Here is a 22327-nt window from a genome sequence, read left to right on the forward strand (position 1 = left end):
CAGGAAATGGCAAAGAGCCCAGCAAAGCTGGTCACATGATCCCTCCCAGGCTCCGCCTACCCCAGTCATTCGACCGACGTTAAGGAGGAATATTTGCATAGGAGAAACCATATGATACCGTGGTGACTGTAGTTAAAGAAAATAAATTATCAGACCTGATTAAAAAAACCAGGGCGGGCCGTGGACCGGACACACCGTTGGAGAAAGTAATTTATCAGGTAAACATAAATTCTGTTTTCTCCAACATAGGTGTGTCCGGTCCACGGCGTCATCCTTACTTGTGGGAACCAATACCAAAGCTTTAGGACACGGATGAAGGGAGGGAGCAAATCAGGTCACCTAAATGGAAGGCACCACGGCTTGCAAAACCTTTCTCCCAAAAATAGCCTCAGAAGAAGCAAAAGTATCAAACTTGTAAAATTTGGTAAAAGTGTGCAGTGAAGACCAAGTCGCTGCCCTACATATCTGATCAACAGAAGCCTCGTTCTTGAAGGCCCATGTGGAAGCCACAGCCCTAGTGGAATGAGCTGTGATTCTTTCGGGAGGCTGCCGTCCGGCAGTCTCGTAAGCCAATCTGATGATGCTTTTAATCCAAAAAGAGAGAGAGGTAGAAGTTGCTTTTTGACCTCTCCTTTTACCAGAATAAACAACAAACAAGGAAGATGTTTGTCTAAAATCCTTAGTAGCATCTAAATAGAATTTTAGAGCGCGAACAACATCCAAATTGTGCAACAAACGTTCCTTCTTTGAAACTGGTTTCGGACACAGAGAAGGTACGATAATCTCCTGGTTAATGTTTTTGTTAGAAACAACTTTTGGAAGAAAACCAGGTTTAGTACGTAAAACCACCTTATCTGCATGGAACACCAGATAAGGAGGAGAACACTGCAGAGCAGATAATTCTGAAACTCTTCTAGCAGAAGAGATTGCAACGAAAAACAAAACTTTCCAAGATAATAACTTAATATCAACGGAATGTAAGGGTTCAAACGGAACCCCCTGAAGAACTGAAAGAACTAAATTGAGACTCCAAGGAGGAGTCAAAGGTTTGTAAACAGGCTTAATTCTAACCAGAGCCTGAACAAAGGCTTGAACATCTGGCACAGCTGCCAGCTTTTTGTGAAGTAACACAGACAAGGCAGAAATCTGTCCCTTCAGGGAACTTGCAGATAATCCTTTTTCCAATCCTTCTTGAAGGAAGGATAGAATCTTAGGAATCTTAACCTTGTCCCAAGGGAATCCTTTAGATTCACACCAACAGATATATTTTTTCCAAATTTTGTGGTAAATTTTTCTAGTTACAGGCTTTCTGGCCTGAACAAGAGTATTGATAACAGAATCTGAGAACCCTCGCTTCGATAAGATCAAGCGTTCAATCTCCAAGCAGTCAGCTGGAGTGAAACCAGGTTCGGATGTTCGAACGGACCCTGAACAAGAAGGTCTCGTCTCAAAGGTAGCTTCCAAGGTGGAGCCGATGACATATTCACCAGATCTGCATACCAAGTCCTGCGTGGCCACGCAGGAGCTATCAAGATCACCGACGCCCTCTCCTGATTGATCCTGGCTACCAGCCTGTGGATGAGAGGAAACGGCGGGAACACATAAGCTAGTTTGAAGGTCCAAGGTGCTACTAGTGCATCCACTAGAGCCGCCTTGGGATCCCTGGATCTGGACCCGTAGCAAGGAACTTTGAAGTTCTGACGAGAGGCCATCAGATCCATGTCTGGAATGCCCCACAGCTGAGTGACTTGGGCAAAGATTTCCGGATGGAGTTCCCACTCCCCCGGATGCAATGTCTGACGACTCAGAAAATCCGCTTCCCAATTTTCCACTCCTGGGATGTGGATAGCGGACAGGTGGCAGGAGTGAGACTCCGCCCATAGAATGATTTTGGTCACTTCTTCCATCGCTAGAGAACTCCTTGTTCCCCCCTGATGGTTGATGTACGCAACAGTTGTCATGTTGTCTGATTGAAACCGTATGAACTTGGCCCTCGCTAGCTGAGGCCAAGCCTTGAGAGTATTGAATATCGCTCTCAGTTCCAGAATATTTATCGGTAGAAGAGATTCTTCCCGAGACCAAAGACCCTGAGCTTTCAGGGCTCCCCAGACCGCGCCCCAGCCCATCAGACTGGCGTCGGTCGTGACAATGACCCACTCTGGTCTGCGGAATGTCATCCCTTGTGACAGGTTGTCCAGGGACAGCCACCAACGGAGTGAGTCTCTGGTCCTCTGATTTACTTGTATCTTCGGAGACAAGTCTGTATAATCCCCATTCCACTGACTGAGCATGCACAGTTGTAATGGTCTTAGATGAATGCGCGCAAAAGGAACTATGTCCATTGCCGCTACCATCAACCCGATCACTTCCATGCACTGAGCTATGGAAGGAAGAGGAACGGAATGAAGTATCCGACAAGAGTCTAGAAGCTTAGTCTTTCTGGCCTCTGTCAGAAAAATCCTCATTTCTAAGGAGTCTATTATTGTTCCCAAGAAGGGAACCCTTGTTGACGGAGATAGAGAACTCTTTTCCACGTTCACTTTCCATCCGTGAGATCTGAGAAAGGCCAGGACGATGTCCGTGTGAGCCTTTGCTTGAGGAAGGGACGACGCTTGAATCAGAATGTCGTCCAAGTAAGGTACTACAGCAATGCCCCTTGGTCTTAGCACAGCTAGAAGGGACCCTAGTACCTTTGTGAAAATCCTTGGAGCAGTGGCTAATCCGAAAGGAAGCGCCACGAACTGGTAATGCTTGTCCAGGAATGCGAACCTTAGGAACCGATGATGTTCCTTGTGGATAGGAATATGTAGATACGCATCCTTTAAATCCACCGTGGTCATGAATTGACCTTCCTGGATGGAAGGAAGAATAGTTCGAATGGTTTCCATCTTGAACGATGGAACCTTGAGAAACTTGTTTAAGATCTTGAGATCTAAGATTGGTCTGAACGTTCCCTCTTTTTTGGGAACTATGAACAGATTGGAGTAGAACCCCATCCCTTGTTCTCTTAATGGAACAGGATGAATCACTCCCATTTTTAACAGGTCTTCTACACAATGTAAGAATGCCTGTCTTTTTATGTGGTCTAAAGACAACTGAGACCTGTGGAACCTCCCCCTTGGAGGAAGTCCCTTGAATTCCAGAAGATAACCTTGGGAGACTATTTCTAGCGCCCAAGGATCCAGAACATCTCTTGCCCAAGCCTGAGCGAAGAGAGAGAGTCTGCCCCCCACCAGATCCGGTCCCGGATCGGGGGCCAACATTTCATGCAGTCTTGGTAGCAGTGGCAGGTTTCTTGGCCTGCTTTCCCTTGTTCCAGCCTTGCATTGGTCTCCAAGCTGGCTTGGCTTGAGAAGTATTACCCTCTTGCTTAGAGGACGTAGCACCTCGGGCTGGTCCGTTTCTACGAAAGGGACGAAAATTAGGTTTATTTTTTGCCTTGAAAGGCCGATCCTGAGGAAGGGCGTGGCCCTTACCCCCAGTGATATCAGAGATAATCTCTTTCAAGTCAGGGCCAAACAGCGTTTTCCCCTTGAAAGGAATGTTAAGTAGCTTGTTCTTGGAAGACGCATCAGCCGACCAAGATTTCAACCAAAGCGCTCTGCGCGCCACAATAGCAAACCCAGAATTCTTAGCCGCTAACCTAGCCAATTGCAAAGTGGCGTCTAGGGTGAAAGAATTAGCCAATTTGAGAGCATTGATTCTGTCCATAATCTCCTCATAAGGAGGAGAATCACTATCGACCGCCTTTATCAGCTCATCGAACCAGAAACATGCGGCTGTAGCGACAGGGACAATGCATGCAATTGGTTGTAGAAGGTAACCCTGCTGAACAAACATCTTTTTAAGCAAACCTTCTAATTTTTTATCCATAGGATCTTTGAAAGCACAACTATCCTCTATGGGTATAGTGGTGCGTTTGTTTAAAGTGGAAACCGCCCCCTCGACCTTGGGGACTGTCTGCCATAAGTCCTTTCTAGGGTCGACCAAAGGAAACAATTTTTTAAAAATGGGGGGAGGGACGAAAGGAATACCGGGCCTTTCCCATTCTTTATTAACAATGTCCGCCACCCGCTTGGGTATAGGAAAAGCTTCTGGGAGCCCCGGCACCTCTAGGAACTTGTCCATTTTACATAGTTTCTCTGGGATGACCAACTTGTCACAATCATCCAGAGTGGATAATACCTCCTTAAGCAGAATGCGGAGATGTTCCAACTTAAATTTAAATGCAATCACATCAGGTTCAGCCTGTTGAGAAATGTTCCCTGAATCAGTAATTTCTCCCTCAGACAAAACTTCCCTGGCCCCATCAGACTGGGTTAGGGGCCCTTCAGAGATATTAGTATCAGCGTTGCCATGCTCTTCAGTATCTAAAACAGAGCAGCCGCGCTTACGCTGACAAGTGTTCATTTGGGCTAAAATGTTTTTGACAGAATTATCCATTACAGCCGTTAATTGTTGCATAGTAAGGAGTATTGGCGCGCTAGATGTACTAGGGGCCTCCTGAGTGGGCAAGACTCGTGTAGACGAAGGAGGGAATGATGCAGTACCATGCTTACTCCCCTCACTTGAGGAATCATCTTGGGCATCATTGTCATTATCACATAAATCACATTTATTTAAATGAATAGGAATTCTGGCTTCCCCACATTCAGAACACAGTCTATCTGGTAGTTCAGACATGTTAAACAGGCATAAACTTGATAACAAAGTACAAAAACGTTTTAAAATAAAACCGTTACTGTCACTTTAAATTTTAAACTGAACACACTATATTACTGCAATTGCGAAAAAACATGAAGGAATTGTGCAAAATTCACCAAATTTTCACCACAGTGTCTTAAAGCCTTAAAAGTATTGCACACCAAATTTGGAAGCTTTAACCCTTTTACAGTCCCTGGTATCTGCTTTGCTGAGACCCAACCAAGCCCAAAGGGGAATACGATACCAAATGACGCCTTCAGAAAGTCTTTTCTAAGTGTCAGAGCTCCTCTCACATGCGACTGCATGCCATGCCTCTCAAAAACAAGTGCGCCACACCGGCGCGAAAATGAGGCTCTGCTTATGCTTTGGGAAAGCCCCTAAGGTATAAGGTGACTAATACAGTGCCTGCCGATATTATTATATCAAAATACCCAGATAAAATGATTCCTCAAGGCTAAATATGTGTTAATAATGAATCGATTTAGCCCAAAAAAAGTCTACTGTCTTAATAAGCCCTTGTGAAGCCCTTATTTACGATCGTAATAAACATGGCTTACCGGATCCCATAGGGAAAATGACAGCTTCCAGCATTACATCGTCTTGTTAGAATGTGTCATACCTCAAGCAGCAAGAGACTGCATACTGTTCCCCCAACTGAAGTTAATTGCTCTCAACAGTCCTGTGTGGAACAGCCATGGATTTTAGTTACGGTTGCTAAAATCATTTTCCTCATACAAACAGAAATCTTCATCTCTTTTCTGTTTCTGAGTAAATAGTACATACCAGCACTATTTCAAAATAACAAACTCTTGATTGAATAATAAAAACTACAGTTAAACACTAAAAAACTCTAAGCCATCTCCGTGGAGATGTTGCCTGTACAACGGCAAAGAGAATGACTGGGGTAGGCGGAGCCTGGGAGGGATCATGTGACCAGCTTTGCTGGGCTCTTTGCCATTTCCTGTTGGGGAGGAGAATATCCCACAAGTAAGGATGACGCCGTGGACCGGACACACCTATGTTGGAGAAAATGTGTTATTGAAAAACCTAGAAGAAAGCATTTAACTGACAGAATAACAAAACAGTGAATAAAACCCGTTAATAACCTGCATCAGTTCATTGCTGTCTATCAGATCATCTTCAAGCATCTCCTGGGTCAGTCTTCCCATTGTACTGTAAAAGTCATCTGCGTTCTGACAGCATTCAATTTGCCTGAGAATACAAGTGCAACCGTAAATAAAGCACCCTCTTGAGATGTACTAGAACACATTTCAGATATTATATTATAGAAAATATACTAACAAAGCCAATATCTACCGAGCACTTTAAGAAAAAAAACAATTAATTTGTAGAAATGATGTTGTCTTTTTCACAATAACACATTTACATACAATCATTAACTATAATTTATTTGATTTATTTTTAAAAAAAAAGAAAAAAGAAAAAAAGAATGCAAAGCAGAAACATACTCTCCTAGTTTCGACCAAATGGCCAGTGCTACTCTTAGTATGATCTCTGATCCTTCAAAGAACACAGAATCCCATATCTTCAGAACCGTGTTGTTGGGAAGGCAAGTTGCAAACAAAGTCAAGAACCATTGCATGGTAAAGACATTTGTAAGAGGGGGCTCATAACCTCCTGGAAACACAAGAAATAATTACATCTGTAGTGAATAAAATTATTGTTGTGATTACTTAATTGGTGTAGAATAAACAGACTATAATGCAGTAGAAGTCCTAAATAACTCTTTTCAACAAGTTTTTTGTTTGCCCATTTATGAATCTGCAGTTGAATGATTGCTTCCTTTGTGTCCATGAATATTTCAATTTTCCTAGATGTTTTATTATTTACAAAACCTACAGAACCTAGTTAAAAAATATTAGTTTTTTTAAATAATATTTTCTAAATTTCTATAAGATTGGTTTCAAGCTTTAAATAGAAAAAAAATCTTGAAAGTTGTTTTAAAAAAAAAAAAACCTGTATAATCTATGTGAATCATGCCTCCTTTCATTATCTAATTTGCTTTGTTCTCTTTCTATCCTCCCTTGTTGAAAATACCTAGGTAGGCTCAGAAGCAGCAGTGCACTACTGGTATCTAGCTGCTTATTGGTGGCTGCACATATATGCCTCATGCCATTGGCTCACCTGATGTGTTCAGCTAACTCACAGTACTGCAATGCTGCTCCTTTGACAAAGGATACCAAGAGAATGAAGTTAATTTGATAATAGAAGTAAATAGAAAAAAGTTGTTAAAAATTGTATGCTCTATCTGAATCCTGAAAGAAATAAAATGTGGGTTTCCTGTCCCTTTAAGTTAATTTGGAAATATTATTCAGAAAAGGCTTACGATTTTCTTTGTTTTTTGAAAACAAATACTGTATAAAAATTATTTTATTCTACAAATGGTTACTTGGAATCTTAAAAAATCTAAATATTATTTAAAAAAAAAAAGTTTTAGTGCTACTTTTTAATTTCAGTTTCTTTATAAACGGTCATAACTTCGTTTCCTAACTAAGGGAAGTTAAAGGGACATGATACCCAAATGTTGAAGCACATGAAAGTAATGCAGTATAGCTGTAAAAAGCCGAGAGGAAAATATCACCTGAACATCTCTATGTAATAAACTTAAAATTATGCCCACCTGATAATTTCCTTTTCCCTTGAACGGGGAGAGTCCACAGCTGCATTCATTACTTTTGGAAAATACTGAACCTGGCCACCAGCAGGAGGCAAAGACACCAAAACCAAAGGCTTAAGTACCTCCCCCCACTTCCCTCACCCCCCAGGTGCCAGAAGAACGAAGAAAAAAGAATTTAAAGCCGTCCACAGAAAAAATGGGCGGGAGCTGTTATCTCTCTCCGTTCAGAAGAAAAGAAAATGATCAGGTAAGCATAATTTAAGTTTTTCCTCTTAAAACGGGAAGAGTCCACGGCTGCATTCATTACTTTTGGGAAAACAATACCCAAGCTTAGAGAGGACACTGAATGCAAATGGGAGGGAAACAAAAAGGCAGCCCAATATGAGGGCACCTCAGCCTGACACAACCCGGATACCCGGAAAAAAAAAAAAAAAAAACTACTTCAGCAGAAGCAGGAAGATACAAAAATATGGAGAGAGGACAAGGTAACTGCCCATAAATTAGAACTATAAGGATCCCAGTTAGAGATCACTCAAAATTCTGGACTCTACTTGAGCACCAAAGCCTCTGAGGAGACCAAGTTTCAATCCATAGAAGCATACAAATAAAAACCTCTCCATGAACAATGGCAAGGGAAACAACAAACCAAGTCCCACACCACATTCTCCTTAACTGAAGAAGGGAAGAATCAGACAAGAAGGTCCAGAAAAAGAACCTCCAGAAACAATCCTCAAAATCCAAGGACAAAACAGAGAAAGAAGCCCTAGCATAACTTGTATAAAAAAATAAATAAAAAGGAAGGAGTGGCTACTAGGCTGTAAGAGGACAAAGTCCCGTAGAAAATGCTCTACCAATGGAGGAGAGCAAGAAAGGGAAAATTCCAGATCACCTCCTACACAAAAAGAACCAATGTCAAGCCTTAACCAGAACCAAAATCTTCTGATTCAGGATACCTATCCTCATTACTCCTCAGAACCCGAAGAGAGGGATATACTGCAGACAAGAGGAACCCTCGACCCACTAAACTCCTAGAGTTAGACGAGGAAAACTACCTCAGGAGGAGCCCACTGGAGAAATGCAGTAGACCAGATCCTTCCAAATAGAAGAAAAAACGAAGAAAACCAGGAATATTCCAGTAAAGAATTTGTCAGAAAAAACTCCTCCATCTCTCCTGAGAGAGAAAAAGAACCGCCCCAGTAGGAACAAGAAGATTTCCCCAGGACCGGAAAATGAGCCTGCCACTTTATGTCGGACAGTTCCAGACTATAAAATCCGGAAAATAGAGTAACCAAATGCCAAGTCAAACAAGGACTAGGTTAAAAAAACCGACCCCCAAAACCAGGTGCCTAATCAAGACTAAAAACCCTGCAGAACAACCACAAAAGTTACCTGTAAATGAAATTTGCACCAAAGATGATGCATGCCATACCCCCATGGGGTCTTGAGCTCTGATCTCACATGATGTAACCCAGTGGTAGTCCACTCAGCCCCAAAAAGGCCTTCGAGATAACACCCACAAAGTCCGAAGACAAAAGGAAAGATCCCAAAAGAGAATGAGAGATAAGACAGACTCGAAAGATCCCGTCTGGATCAACCCTCAGAAAACCTACAGCTCAAGGAATTAACAGAACTCTTATCGGTAGACGGCAAGAGAGACACTGTAGAACAATCCCCAAAATCCCCTTTAAAAGGGGATACAGTGAGGACAAAAATGGTCCCTAAGAACCTAGTCTCCGCAAGCAAAAGACCAAAGTCCTATCCCAAAAGGCAAGGGGAAACAAAAAGAAAAAAAAAAAAAGAATAGCCATCCTCAAAAAAAGGAGAAGAGAAACACTGGCCAAATCGATCTGAAAATCGGACAAACCAATTCACAAGGAGTACCCCTAGGGGGAATAATCGCTCCCTACACCAGGTACTAGAGATCTCCATGCAGTCATCTGATCTTCCCCTCTCGGAAGGGAGGACACTAGTTCCTGTCCATAGGACTACAGGAACTACAAACATACTGCCATAGCAGAATTCTTAACCCCAGCAAATTGCATAAGTAATGCAGAGAACATCGGACGCCCGACCAAGATGATATAAAAGTAGGACCAGCCTGATATCAAGGATAGAAGGGCCCCCAATAACTTGTAGTAAACAAGAAACTAAAACAACCTTGGAACTAGAGGGAAGCAAACTTAGTACCCAAACAGGGCCAGCCTGTTGTCAAGGATACAAAATGTCTGATATAACCTCAGCGAACAGAGTGAACCAGTACCCAACCAGGACCATCCTGCCGACTAGGGTACAAACAAACTGTTCAAGGGTTAACCAAAAGTTCGAAACCTTAGCAGGTCTTGACTAAGCAGACAAACAGCAGACAATAAAAGCTCAAAGGCTCAAACCTTGTCTTCTTAACATTTTTATTTAATTATTGTTTTATTCTTGTGAATATTCCGGAAGCAACAACCATTGCAATCATACATTGCTGGTATCAAAATCCCAGAAAAGAAAAAGTTACAAACAGTCTCGAGCTCTGGAAATAAAAGAAACCCATCCTAACTGGATCAAAAGAAGTAAGGCCACACCCGCAGGTGAATGCCAAGAAAAGGACTAGAAAAACTAACAGGTCCAGCCTGTCAGAGACCTGATGCCTAAGAGCTCATAACTGGGAATAGATACACAACAAAGACAATTAGGAGTATGATCCACATTCCTCCACTCGTCTAGCACTGTTTGACATCAGAATATTGAGGATCCTGTCGCAAAAGAAGACTGAAGTCCTCCAAAGCCTCCAGGACCTGCCTCAGCAGTACACGCAGGCGCATCAGACTGACTCTAAAGGCAAAACTAATCCTCGGCGGGGCATGAGGGCCCCGATCCTGATGGCTGTACCCCTGAAGCCTCAGGAGGGAACCGCTTCCCCAGAGGAAAGGCCTGTCTCAACTGGCGCCCCCAGTAAAAGAGGTCACTGATAACCTCTACGCTGGCCCTCAAGAAGCTGTAAATGCGCCAACGCCACCAATATGGCTATGCGCAACTGAGCAGCAACCACTGGTGGAAAGAAACCTCCTTCTGGAGAAGGGGTAACGGCATTTGGGACAACTGCCTGAGTAGGAACGGAAAAAAACAGGGAACGCACCTCACGGAACACAGAATCCTCAGAGGCAGATGGCTCAGTGGTCTCTAATCTCGCCCCAGAGGGAGAGAAGAGCACTCTATTACGGCATACGGAACATAAATGATTGGGCTGAATTACCCGGGCCTCCGTGCAATCTAAGCAGGGAACAGAATCTGAATCTGAGAAATCCTCCTCAGAAAAATAAGAATCCTCCATAACTTGACTGGGCAAATTTTGACAAAAACAACTGGCACCTCACACCCCCAATGGCTCGGGCACTCACCACCTCCTATGACACAGACAAGTAGAGAACAGACCCTCTCCACCGACACTCGGGCAAGAAAACGGGAATGGAATACAAAAACATGACCACTCCCGGTCACGAGGTGCAACCCACAGGCCAAGGAAAAGTGCGCTATTCTTATCCAGAACTGCATAGCTCTAAAAATCTATATGTTTCGTAAAAGCCATGAGCCAACATCACTACACATACGCAGACAGAATCACATAACAAACATGATTAAAATCCCCCACTGTTCAAAACCCCCCTCAGGAGATATTATTCCAAGGCTGGCGACTGTTGTTACAACTGTCCAGTCCGGCCTGCTGAATGGCATCCCCCTGGACAGATGTGGCCGAGAAAGCCACCATAGAAGAGAATTTCTGGTCTCTTGATCCAGATTCAGAGTAGGGGACAAGTCTGAGTAATCCCCATTCCACTGACTTAGCATGCACAATTGCAGCGGTCTGAGATGTAGACGTGCAAAGGGTACTATGTCCATTGCTGCTACCATTAAGCCGATCACCTCCATGCATTGAGCTACTGACGGGTGTTGAATGGAATGAAGGACACGGCATGCATTTTGAAGCTTTGTTAACCTGTCTTCTGTCAGGTAAATCTTCATTTCTACAGAATCTATAAGAGTCCCCAAGAAGGGAACTCTTGTGAGTGGAAAGAGAGAACTCTTCTTTTCGTTCACCTTCCATCCATGCGACCTTAGAAATGCCAGTACTAACTCTGTATGAGACTTGGCAGTTTGAAAGCTTGAAGCTTGTATCAGAATGTCGTCTAGGTACGGAGCTACCGCAATTCCTCGCGGTCTTAGTACCGCCAGAAGAGCACCCAGAACCTTTGTGAAGATTCTCGGAGCCGTAGCCAATCCGAATGGAAGAGCTACAAACTGGTAATGCCTGTCTAGAAAGGCAAACCTTAGATACCGGTAATGATCTTTGTGAATCGGTATGTGAAGGTACGCATCCTTTAAATCCACTGTGGTCATGTACTGACCCTTTTGGATCATGGGTAAGATTGTCCGAATAGTTTCCATTTTGAACGATGGAACTCTTAGGAATTTGTTTAGGATCTTTAAATCCAAGATTGGTCTGAAGGTTCCTTCTTTCTTGGGAACCACAAACAGATTTGAGTAAAACCCTTGTCCGTGTTCCGATCGCGGAACCGGGTGGATCACTCCCATTAATAAAAGATCTTGTACGCAGCGTAGAAACGCCTCTTTCTTTATTTGGTTTGTTGACAACCTTGACAGATGAAATCTCCCTCTTGGGGGAGAGAATTTGAAGTCTAGAAGGTATCCCTGAGATATGATCTCTAACGCCCAGGGATCCTGGACATCTCTTGCCCAAGCCTGGGCGAAGAGAGAAAGTCTGCCCCCCACTAGATCCGTTCCCGGATCGGGGGCCCTCGATTCATGCTGTCTTAGGGGCAGCAGCAGGTTTCCTGGCCTGCTTGCCCTTGTTCCAGGACTTGTTAGGTCTCCAGCCTTGTCTGTAGCGAGCAACAGCTCCTTCCTGTTTTGGTGCAGAGGAAGTTGATGCTGCTCCTGCTTTGAAATTACGAAAGGAACGAAAATTAGACTGTCTAGCCTTAGGTTTGGCTCTGTCTTGAGGCAGGGCATGGCCTTTACCTCCTGTAATGTCAGCGATAATTTCTTTCAACCCGGGCCCGAATAAGGTCTGCCCTTTGAAAGGTATATTAAGCAATTTAGATTTAGAAGTAACGTCAGCTGACCAGGATTTTAGCCACAGTGCTCTGCGTGCCTGAATGGCGAATCCGGAATTCTTAGCCGTAAGTTTAGTTAAATGTACTACGGCATCTGAAATAAATGAGTTAGCTAACTTAAGGGCTTTAAGCTTGTGTGTAATCTCATCTAATGGAGCTGATTCAAGTGTCTCTTCCAGAGACTCAAACCAAAATGCTGCTGCAGCCGTGACAGGCGCAATGCATGCAAGAGGTTGCAATATAAAACATTGTTGAACAAACATTTTCTTAAGGTAACCCTCTAACTTTTTATCCATTGGATCTGAAAAGGCACAGCTATCCTCCACCGGGATAGTGGTACGCTTAGCTAAAGTAGAAACTGCTCCCTCCACCTTAGGGACCGTTTGCCATAAGTCCTGTGTGGTGGCGTCTATTGGAAACATCTTTCTAAATATCGGAGGGGGTGAGAACGGCACACCGGGTCTATCCCACTCCTTAGTAACAATTTCAGTAAGTCTCTTAGGTATAGGAAAAACGTCAGTACTCGCCGGTACCGCAAAATATTTATCCAACCTACACATTTTCTCTGGTATTGCAACTGTGTTACAATCATTCAGAGCCACTAACACCTCCCCTAGTAATACACGGAGGTTTTCCAGCTTAAATTTAAAATTTGAAATATCTGAATCCAGTTTGTTTGGATCAGAACCGTCACCCGCAGAATGAAGCTCTCCGTCCTCATGTTCTGCAAATTGTGACGCAGTGTCTGACATGGCCCTAATATTATCAGCGCACTCTGTTCTCACCCCAGAGTGATCACGCTTACCTCTTAGTTCTGGTAATTTAGCCAAAACTTCAGTCATAACAGTAGCCATATCCTGTAATGTGATTTGTAATGGCCGCCCAGATGTACTCGGCGCTACAATATCACGCACCTCCCGAGCGGGAGATGCAGGTACTGACACGTGAGGCGAGTTAGTCGGCATAACTCTCCCCTCGTTGTTTGGTGAAATATGTTCAATTTGTACAGATTGACTTTTATTTAAAGTAGCATCAATACAGTTAGTACATAAATTTCTATTGGGCTCCACTTTGGCTTTAGCACATATAGCACAGATATCTTCCTCTGAATCAGACATGTTTAACACACTAGCAAATAAACTAGCAACTTGGAAATACTTTTCAAGTAATTTACTATAATATGAAAACGTACTGTGCCTATAAGAAGCACAGAAAAAGTTATGACAGTTGAAAATTAATAAACTGAAAAGTTATAGCATCAAATCTTTGTAAAAAACACAATTTTAGCAAAGGATTGCTCCCATTAGCAAAGGATAACTAACATAACATAACAGTGAGAGAGATCAGTAAACTGTCATAAATTAAATAAAACGACTGCCAAGTGGAAAAAAATAGTGCCCAAAACATTTTTTCACCCAGTACCTCAGAAAATTAAACGATTTTACATGCCAGCAAAAAACGTTTAACATTAATAAATTGAGTGTTATTAAAAAGCCTGTTGCTAGTCCCTGCAAATTAGGCTAAAGTTTTATGCATACAGTATAATTCCAGTGAAGTGCCATTCCCCAGAATACTGAAGTGTAAAATATACATACATGACAGCCTGATACCAGTTGCTGCTACTGCATTTAAGGCTGAGTTTACATTATATCGGTATGGCAGAATTTTCTCATCAATTCCATTGTCAGAAAATAATAAGCTGCTACATACCTCTTTGCAGATTAATCTGCCCGCTGTCCCCTGATCTGAAGTTTACCTCTCCTCAGATGGCCGAGAAACAGCAATATGATCTTAACTACTCCGGCTAAAATCATAGAAAAACTCAGGTAGATTCTTCTTCAAATTCTACCAGAGAAGGAATAACACACTCCAGTGCTATTATAAAATAACAAACTTTTGATTGAAGGTATGAAACTAAGTATAATTACCACAGTCCTCTCACACATCCTATCTATTCGTTGGGTGCAAGAGAATGACTGGTAATGGCAGTTAGGGGAGGAGCTATATAGCAGCTCTGCTGGGTGAATCCTCTTGCACTTCCTGTTGGGGAGGAGTTAATATCCCATAAGTAATGGATGATCCGTGGACTGGATACACTTAACAAGAGAAATCCCCCACTGTTCAAAACCCCCCTCAGGAGATATTATTCCAAGATTCCATAAAGATAAAGGAGTCCCACTGAGACCCTGTGTTCTATCATTACATTATATTCCCACAGTGAAAGGAAAATGAAACAATCTTACCGGAATCTATGCCGTGGAACAGTAACACGGTCCTTCAAGTTTGACAGAAGGTAGCGTCGCTTTTGACATGGACTTGAGTGAAGAAAGCAGGCAGCGAAACTCGTCAAGGAGCTGTTAATATGAGTCGGGATGGATTTGCAGAATGACTCTACCTGCATCTCCGGACTCTAACTTCCATCCATGCTCTCAATGAGAGGCTGACAGGACTACTTAAAACTCCTGTCCCATCTCGAAGAGTACTACCCTCCATAACAGACTACTCCGTAATCTTCCGACACTTCTCTGCCAACCTCCTGTGACGAAAGGCACAGAATGACTGGGGGATGAGGAAAGTGGGGGAGGTATTTAAGTCTTTGGCTGGGGTGTCTTTGCCTCCTCCCGGTGGCCAGGTTCAGTATTTCCCAAAAGTAATTAATGTAGCTGTGGACTCTCCCCGTTTTAAGAAGAATAAGCAAGATATTTAACCTCAAATTTCAATGTATTCACACCTACTGTAAAAGGACATTAAGCAGCCTGTCAGAAAGCTTGTCCCAGGACAATCTAGGGAGTGTGCATCTGGCATTTTCAGGCACAGTCATGTTATTTTCCTATTCAGTTTAAGTAAGTTCACTAAAATCTCATGCGATTACATCAAACGCAAATCATTACCTCAGCACAGCTGATGCCGATTGGCTATTGTTTTTTTTGGGGGGGTTCAACTTGCAGCTGGACAGCAGCTGAAGAATAATTGTTTACACAGCACTTACTCTGGTGAGCTGAAGAAATTGTGAGGTAAAATATCTTCCTTTTTACATAGAGATGCTCTGGTGATATTTTCTTGTCAGCTTTTTACAGTTTTGTCAGCCTTTTGCAGTTATGCCGCATCAGTTTCAAGTGATTTAGCATATGTGTATTATATCCCTTTAAGCAAGAAAACGTATCCAGGATGTTATATGTATGATAGTTTTTTTTTCTATATTTCATTATTCCTTAAGTCTCTACTTCATAAGGAATCTGCTAGGTATTATTGTTTCATGGTGGAACATACAACAGTGTTAAAAAAAAAAAAAAAAAATCTGAATACCATACCTCCACTTTCCTTGTTCGCTGTTTTTTGGAGGATATCCAAGTGCTGGGAAAGTTCAGGTAGTTTCATTCTTAACAAATCCCGAAACACAGCCATATCAACAGACAATGCTCGTAAGTTATTGACAAAATAGCTATCTGGAAGCACTTTGTCAATGAGATATATCATTATCTGACAAGACAAAAAAATAAAGATACGAAGGTTAAATTTAAATTAAAAAAAACAAAAAAACAAAAACAAAACCAACAACAACTATATAACATGGTCCAAATATGTACACATACAATTTACAATAAATTTTTAATTAGCTATCTAAAAAAAGCACAAATTAAATAATTTAGAGACACGGTACAACTTTAAAAAGTATTTCTCTCTAGCTCAGCTAAAAGCAAGTCTCTCCTACATTTTGGTTTTGATAAACCAGAATAAAAAGAAAAAAGGTCAAATGCGTCAGAGATAAAGAGAGAACAGTTGTAGGATTGTCATGGATATGTAAGTATAAAACAAAAATATCATAAGTATCTTTTCTGCTGTAAATGTGTGTTTAGAAAGGTCAGCAGCATATCTACTGAGCTCCCTCTATACACTGCATACTGCAGAACAGAATGGCTGTTCTGCAGTAGTTATGCATGTAGACAGATCAGCATGGTGTCTGCTCTGCAATGTATGCGAGGCTAAAGACCTGTAGTGTGCCCATTCTGTAATATGTGGAAAAAAAAGTCAGGGCTAGGTTTATTTTTCAGTAAGAGCATTTACAGAGAGCTAAAGTGTCATAGTAATAGAGAATGCTAAAGAGTTATGTAGAGAGAAAGTGAAAGAGAGAAGAAAGATGCACTTTGTATGACATTTTGAACAAAACAAAAAAAGACTCATCTGTATTCTGATAGATGCAGCTTTACACGTTTTGTAAATAATTTAATTGTACAAAAGGTAATTTAATTTTTTTAGGAAAACTGTCAAATTCATATTAACTATACTGAAATATATCTACAAGACAATAAAAGTAGCAGTTAATTAAAACTAACATAACTACAAGGCCAGACTGGGACCAAAAACCAGCCCTGGAAAAATTTGACTATCAGCCGTATTTTGTCTGTAGAATGCACATTTTTCTCAAGGATTACAAGAACACTACTACCCAAAAATTATTTTTAATTTAGAAATTGTCATATAGGGACCCTACAGCCCAAATCCAATCCACAGTGCAAAATTATTATCGATAATATGATCTAGAGAAGACATTTGAAACAGTGTGTCACTATCCCACAGTGTGATTTGACTAGACACTATAAACCATTCAAAGTAAGGCTACTAATATGGTACAGTTAATAAAATGTACAAGGAAATACTTTGCGACCTTAAAGGGATACTAACCCCATTTTATTTCTTTAATGATTCAGATAGAGTGTGTAATTTTAAGCAACTTTCTAATTTACTGCTATTATCAATTTTCTTGCTATCTTTATTTAAAAAGCAGGAATGTAAAGCTTAGGATCCAGCCCATGTTTGGTTCAGAACCTGGGTTACGCTTGCTTAATGGTGGCGAAATGTAGCCACCAATTAGCAAGCACTATCCAGGGTTCTGAACCTAAAATGGGACAACTCCTCAGCTTTAGATTCCTTCTCTTTAAATAAAGATAGAAAAAAACAAAGAAAAATTGATAATAGGAGTAAATTAGAAAGTTGCTTGGCATGCTCTAGTCTATCTGAATCATAATCATTCATTTGTAGCTGACCAGCCCCAGCGGCTTACTGGGAAATCTCTTGGTGTTCTGGTAGGCCAATCCGGCCTTGCATAACTAAACTAAAATGGGTATGATCTATATCAAGCAATCTAACTTAGAGCCCTCTACTGATTTTTTACCTGGATCTATACTTCGTTAAAATACTCTGACTGAACTAGGAAGGATTTTATTCAGTATTAATATACAAAACTAGGTCTCCTAAATGGACATTAAACACATTGAGATTGTAATATAAAATCCTTGATAATGCCTAAAAATTAGTTATTGTTTTATCAGTGTATCAGCTCTTTTACAACTGTCTCCCATTGGTCTATGTAAAGGGACTGAAAAACAAACACAAAACTACATTTCAAATAATTTATATTTATTCTGTACGCAACATTTTTACAGTGTAGTGTTTAACTACTAATATATTTAGTTTTTAATAAAAAAAAAATTGTTCAATGTTCATTTAAACAAAAAACGTACACTAATGCAATAATATTCTCTATGTCTGCCTGCCTGGGTCTGTATTATGACATACTTTAATTTAATGTTAGCATGCATAGATTGGCACTTGCTCAAAACAAAGGTATACGTGATATAAAGCAGAGTTTGTTTTGTACGTTTTTATATATAAATTATAGATTAAGTATATAGTAGAAGATTTTCGTATTGACTACAATTGCAACTAAAAAAAAAACTTACTTACTAGCCCTCCAAGTGACCTAAAATTTGAAGGTGGCCCCCATGTTAAAGGGTTGGACACACCTTGCCTATAAAATGAACAACACGCTGTACATTGTAATGTAGATAATATTTAGGGAAGACAATCCTTAGCTTTCCAGTTAGTAGCACAGATATGGAAGGAAATATCACAATGGTCTAAACTTTTAATTAAATCCAAATAATTACAGAGTTAACGAAGCGGTTTGTTTAAAAATATAATTAAGATAACTAATTTCTTTCTTTTTTGTAGCACCATCCCACACATGTTCAGCTGATGAATAAACTATTTTCTTTTAATCATACTAAGAAGGAGGAAGATTAGATCACTGAAGTTTATCATATGATCTTGATTGTGTGTCATGTCATAAAACATAGTGAGAACTTTTTACAAAAGGGAAAACAACCTTTTAAATGAGGGGGAAAAAAATAATATTAACTGTGCCATTTTGCGTTTATTACAGTATGAATAAATAAGTCACAATAAGGCATCTGAAAATGCTAAAAAGAAGTGCTTAATGACCTAGATGCATTTTTAATCATACATAAGTGAATAAATGAATGCATTACTAATTAATGTCTTCCATCATAGAGCAGCTGAAATCTGCAGCAGGCTCTGAATTATTAAGTGAGACCAAACATTATCTATATTTCATTTTGCCAGGAACCTGCTATGCTATGGCAAAATATAACTATTGTGGTCGAGGGAGATTTTTGTTTTTACTGGTAATTTTTCTATCATTGCTATAAAAAAACATATAGAAAAAAAGATAAAAGAAGGCGCCAACATAGTGCGGTTACCAATGGGATGGAACACGCTTAGTAAATAATACCAGATACTCACAGGATGAAAGACACTTGAGAAGTGTCACAGGTGCCTCCTGGACTCTCAGAGTTGTCCAGCTAACTCCCACTCCACTGTGGTGGTAAGGTTCCGCTTGTCTCTATCGATTAGGATGGCTCCGCTGGTGGTTGTGGCTCCCAGCCAGTATTCCAATAGGACTCTCTTGCGGTTTCCCCAAATCCAGCTATCCAGTTAAAATCCGTGCTCTCCGGTGAGAGATGAAACAGCAAGGACACCACTTTTATCCTTGCTGTTTCATCTCTCACCGGAGAGCACGGATTTTAACTGGATAGCTGGATTTGGGGAAACCGCAAGAGAGTCCTATTGGAATACTGGCTGGGAGCCACAACCACCAGCGGAGCCATCCTAATCGATAGAGACAAGCGGAACCTTACCACCACAGTGGAGTGGGAGTTAGCTGGACAACTCTGAGAGTCCAGGAGGCACCTGTGACACTTCTCAAGTGTCTTTCATCCTGTGAGTATCTGGTATTATTTACTAAGCGTGTTCCATCCCATTGGTAACCGCACTATGTTGGAGCCTTCTTTTATCTTTTTTTCTATATAGTATCCACCCCTGGGTCACCAACAGGGATCTTTTGGAGAAGAGCCTGCCTACTGTGATTTGGACATTACGCCCATCATATATGTAACACTTTGAACTCTGGTCATTGGGACTTTTTCACTATATTATTTTATAATTCTACCACATTGCTGTGTTTATTATTTACAGTGCCTTGCAGTTTTATCACCTTAATATTTTGGGGTGTTTGCTGCAAAGACACCACTATATTACGTTATCACTATTACTATCTAAGAAGAATTTATTTGTTTCTTAATAACTCATTTGTATCCCAATATAATTTGATTGGGGTATTTTTCTATAACGATTTGTATCGTATAGTTATATATTTAGATTTTTAACACTGTGATTGTGTCTCACTGTCATACAGACAGTAGATTTTCAGACCGTTGGCGCACTAATTATACACTAGCACTATAAAAAAACATATTGCTCTTTCAATGTCTGCAGAGCTAAAAATGTAATTTGGTATACTAATCAAGAACAGATATTCTTTATGTATTTCCTGGAAGAGTATGGCGGTGAAGCCAAAGTCTAAAAAAAAAAAAAAAAAGCACAAAAAATTAAATAAGACATTCAGTTTCAAAGGCTGGGCACAAGTTGAACATAAAATGCGTTGAGTTTTAAGTGTGACCTCATTTTGCTGAACACTTTTTAATGGGATTTAATAAAAGTTGTTTTTACTTTTTGCACATCCTGTTTATAGTGGGTGACTTAGAAAAAAACACTATTAAGTTGCTACACTAAATGTGGGTATTTCTTTATTTACCAGAATTTTATGTTTCGGTTCCAGGCTGGAAGCTTGTGGATAAATACCCAAATATTGATTCTTAACAGTATAACGATGGGAGCGAGTTGTATTGTGACCTACAAGGTATATTCATTTGTTTATTAACGAAGGGCTTTACAATTATGTGCTAAGAGACTCCACACTGACTGGGCAAAATCCATAAAAAAAAAAAAAAAGTTACTTTCCTTATCTCTCTTTATATGTATATTAGGAGTCAATTTTATAGCAGTGAAGACATACATTTATAATATATATTATAAAATATATTCTTCCATTTTTTTATTGGTTTTTTTGTTTGTTTTTTTAAACCGACTTTATTGAAATAATATCAATTTACAATGTGGGAGACGCAGCTCCGTATGTAAGACATACAATAATTGGTGGATTTTAAATATGTTAAACAGAAAAGAAAGGAGAGAAAAGGAAACCTAACGCTTCTTGCAGTTCTAGCCAATTTAGTCCTGTTCAGATAATGTAACATCTTTAAGAAGTTTGAGGAGAAGAAAAGGAATAAAAAAACAGAATTTATGCTTACCTGATAAATTACTTTCTCCAACGGTGTGTCCGGTCCACGGCGTCATCCTTACTTGTGGGATATTCTCCTCCCCAACAGGAAATGGCAAAGAGCCCAGCAAAGCTGGCCATATAGTCCCTCCTAGGCTCCGCCTACCCCAGTCATTCGACCGACGGACAGGAGGAAATATATATAGGAGAAACCATATGGTAACGTGGTGACTGTAGTTAGAGAAAATAATTCATCAGACCTGATTAAAAAACCAGGGCGGGCCGTGGACCGGACACACCGTTGGAGAAAGTAATTTATCAGGTAAGCATAAATTCTGTTTTCTCCAACATAGGTGTGTCCGGTCCACGGCGTCATCCTTACTTGTGGGAACCAATACCAAAGCTTTAGGACACGGATGAAGGGAGGGAGCAAATCAGGTCACCCAAACGGAAGGCACCACGGCTTGCAAAACCTTTCTCCCAAAAATAGCCTCCGAAGAAGCAAAAGTATATAATTTAAAAAATTTGGTCAACAGGAACCTCATTCTTGAAGGCCCATGTGGAAGCCACAGCCCTAGTGGAGTGAGCTGTGATACTTTCAGGAGGCTGCCGTCCGGCAGTCTCAAAAGCCAATCTGATGATGCTTTTAAACCAAAAGGAAAGAGAGATAGAAGTTGCTTTTTTACCTCTCCTTTAACCAGAATAAACAACAAACAAAGAAGATGTTTGTCTAAAATCTTCAGTAGCCTCTAAATAGAATTTTAGAGCACGGACAACGTCCAAATTGTGTAACAAACGTTCCTTCTATGAAACTGGATTCGGACACAAAGAAGGTACAACTATCTCCTGGTTAATATTTTTGTTGGAAACAACCTTCGGAAGAAAACCAGGCTCAGTACGGAAAACCACCTTATCTGCATGGACCAGATAGGGCGGAGAACACTGCAGAGCAGATAACTCAGAAACTCTTCTAGCGGAAGAAATTGCAACCTAAAACAAAACTTTCCAAGATAATAACTTAATATCTACGGAATGTAAGGGTTCAAACGGAACCCCTTGAAGAACTGAAATAACTAGATTAAGACTCCAGGGAAGAGTCAAAGGTCTGTAAACAGGCTTGATTCTAACCAGAGCCTGAACAAACGCTTAAACGTCTGGCACAGCTGCCAGCCTTTTGTGAAGTAAAACAGATAAAGCAGAGATCTGTCCCTTCAGAGAACTCGCAGAAAATCCTTTCTCCAAACCTTCTTGTAGAAAGGAAAGAATCTTAGGAATTTTTATCTTGTTCCATGGGAATCCTTTAGATTCACACCAACAGATATATTTTTTCCATAAATTATGGTAAATTTTTCTAGTTACAGGCTTTCTAGCCTGAATAAGAGTATC

General features: G+C 40.7%; 1 protein-coding gene across 1 annotated transcript in view; it reads right to left on the minus strand.

Annotated features, from left to right (window-relative positions):
* TBC1D30 (TBC1 domain family member 30) overlaps positions 1-22327 on the minus strand; it is a 243469-nt gene that overhangs the window by 26464 nt on the left and 194678 nt on the right. Inside the window, exons 7-9 of the mRNA XM_053716858.1 lie at positions 15774-15942; positions 6174-6342; positions 5811-5916 (exon numbers count right to left, since the gene is read on the minus strand). Coding sequence (XP_053572833.1) covers positions 5811-5916; positions 6174-6342; positions 15774-15942 — 444 coding nt within the window. The remainder of the gene's footprint in view (positions 1-5810; positions 5917-6173; positions 6343-15773; positions 15943-22327) is intronic.

Source organism: Bombina bombina, chromosome 6 (genome assembly GCF_027579735.1).
Source record: "Bombina bombina isolate aBomBom1 chromosome 6, aBomBom1.pri, whole genome shotgun sequence".
NCBI classification, from domain to species: Eukaryota; Metazoa; Chordata; class Amphibia; order Anura; family Bombinatoridae; genus Bombina; species Bombina bombina.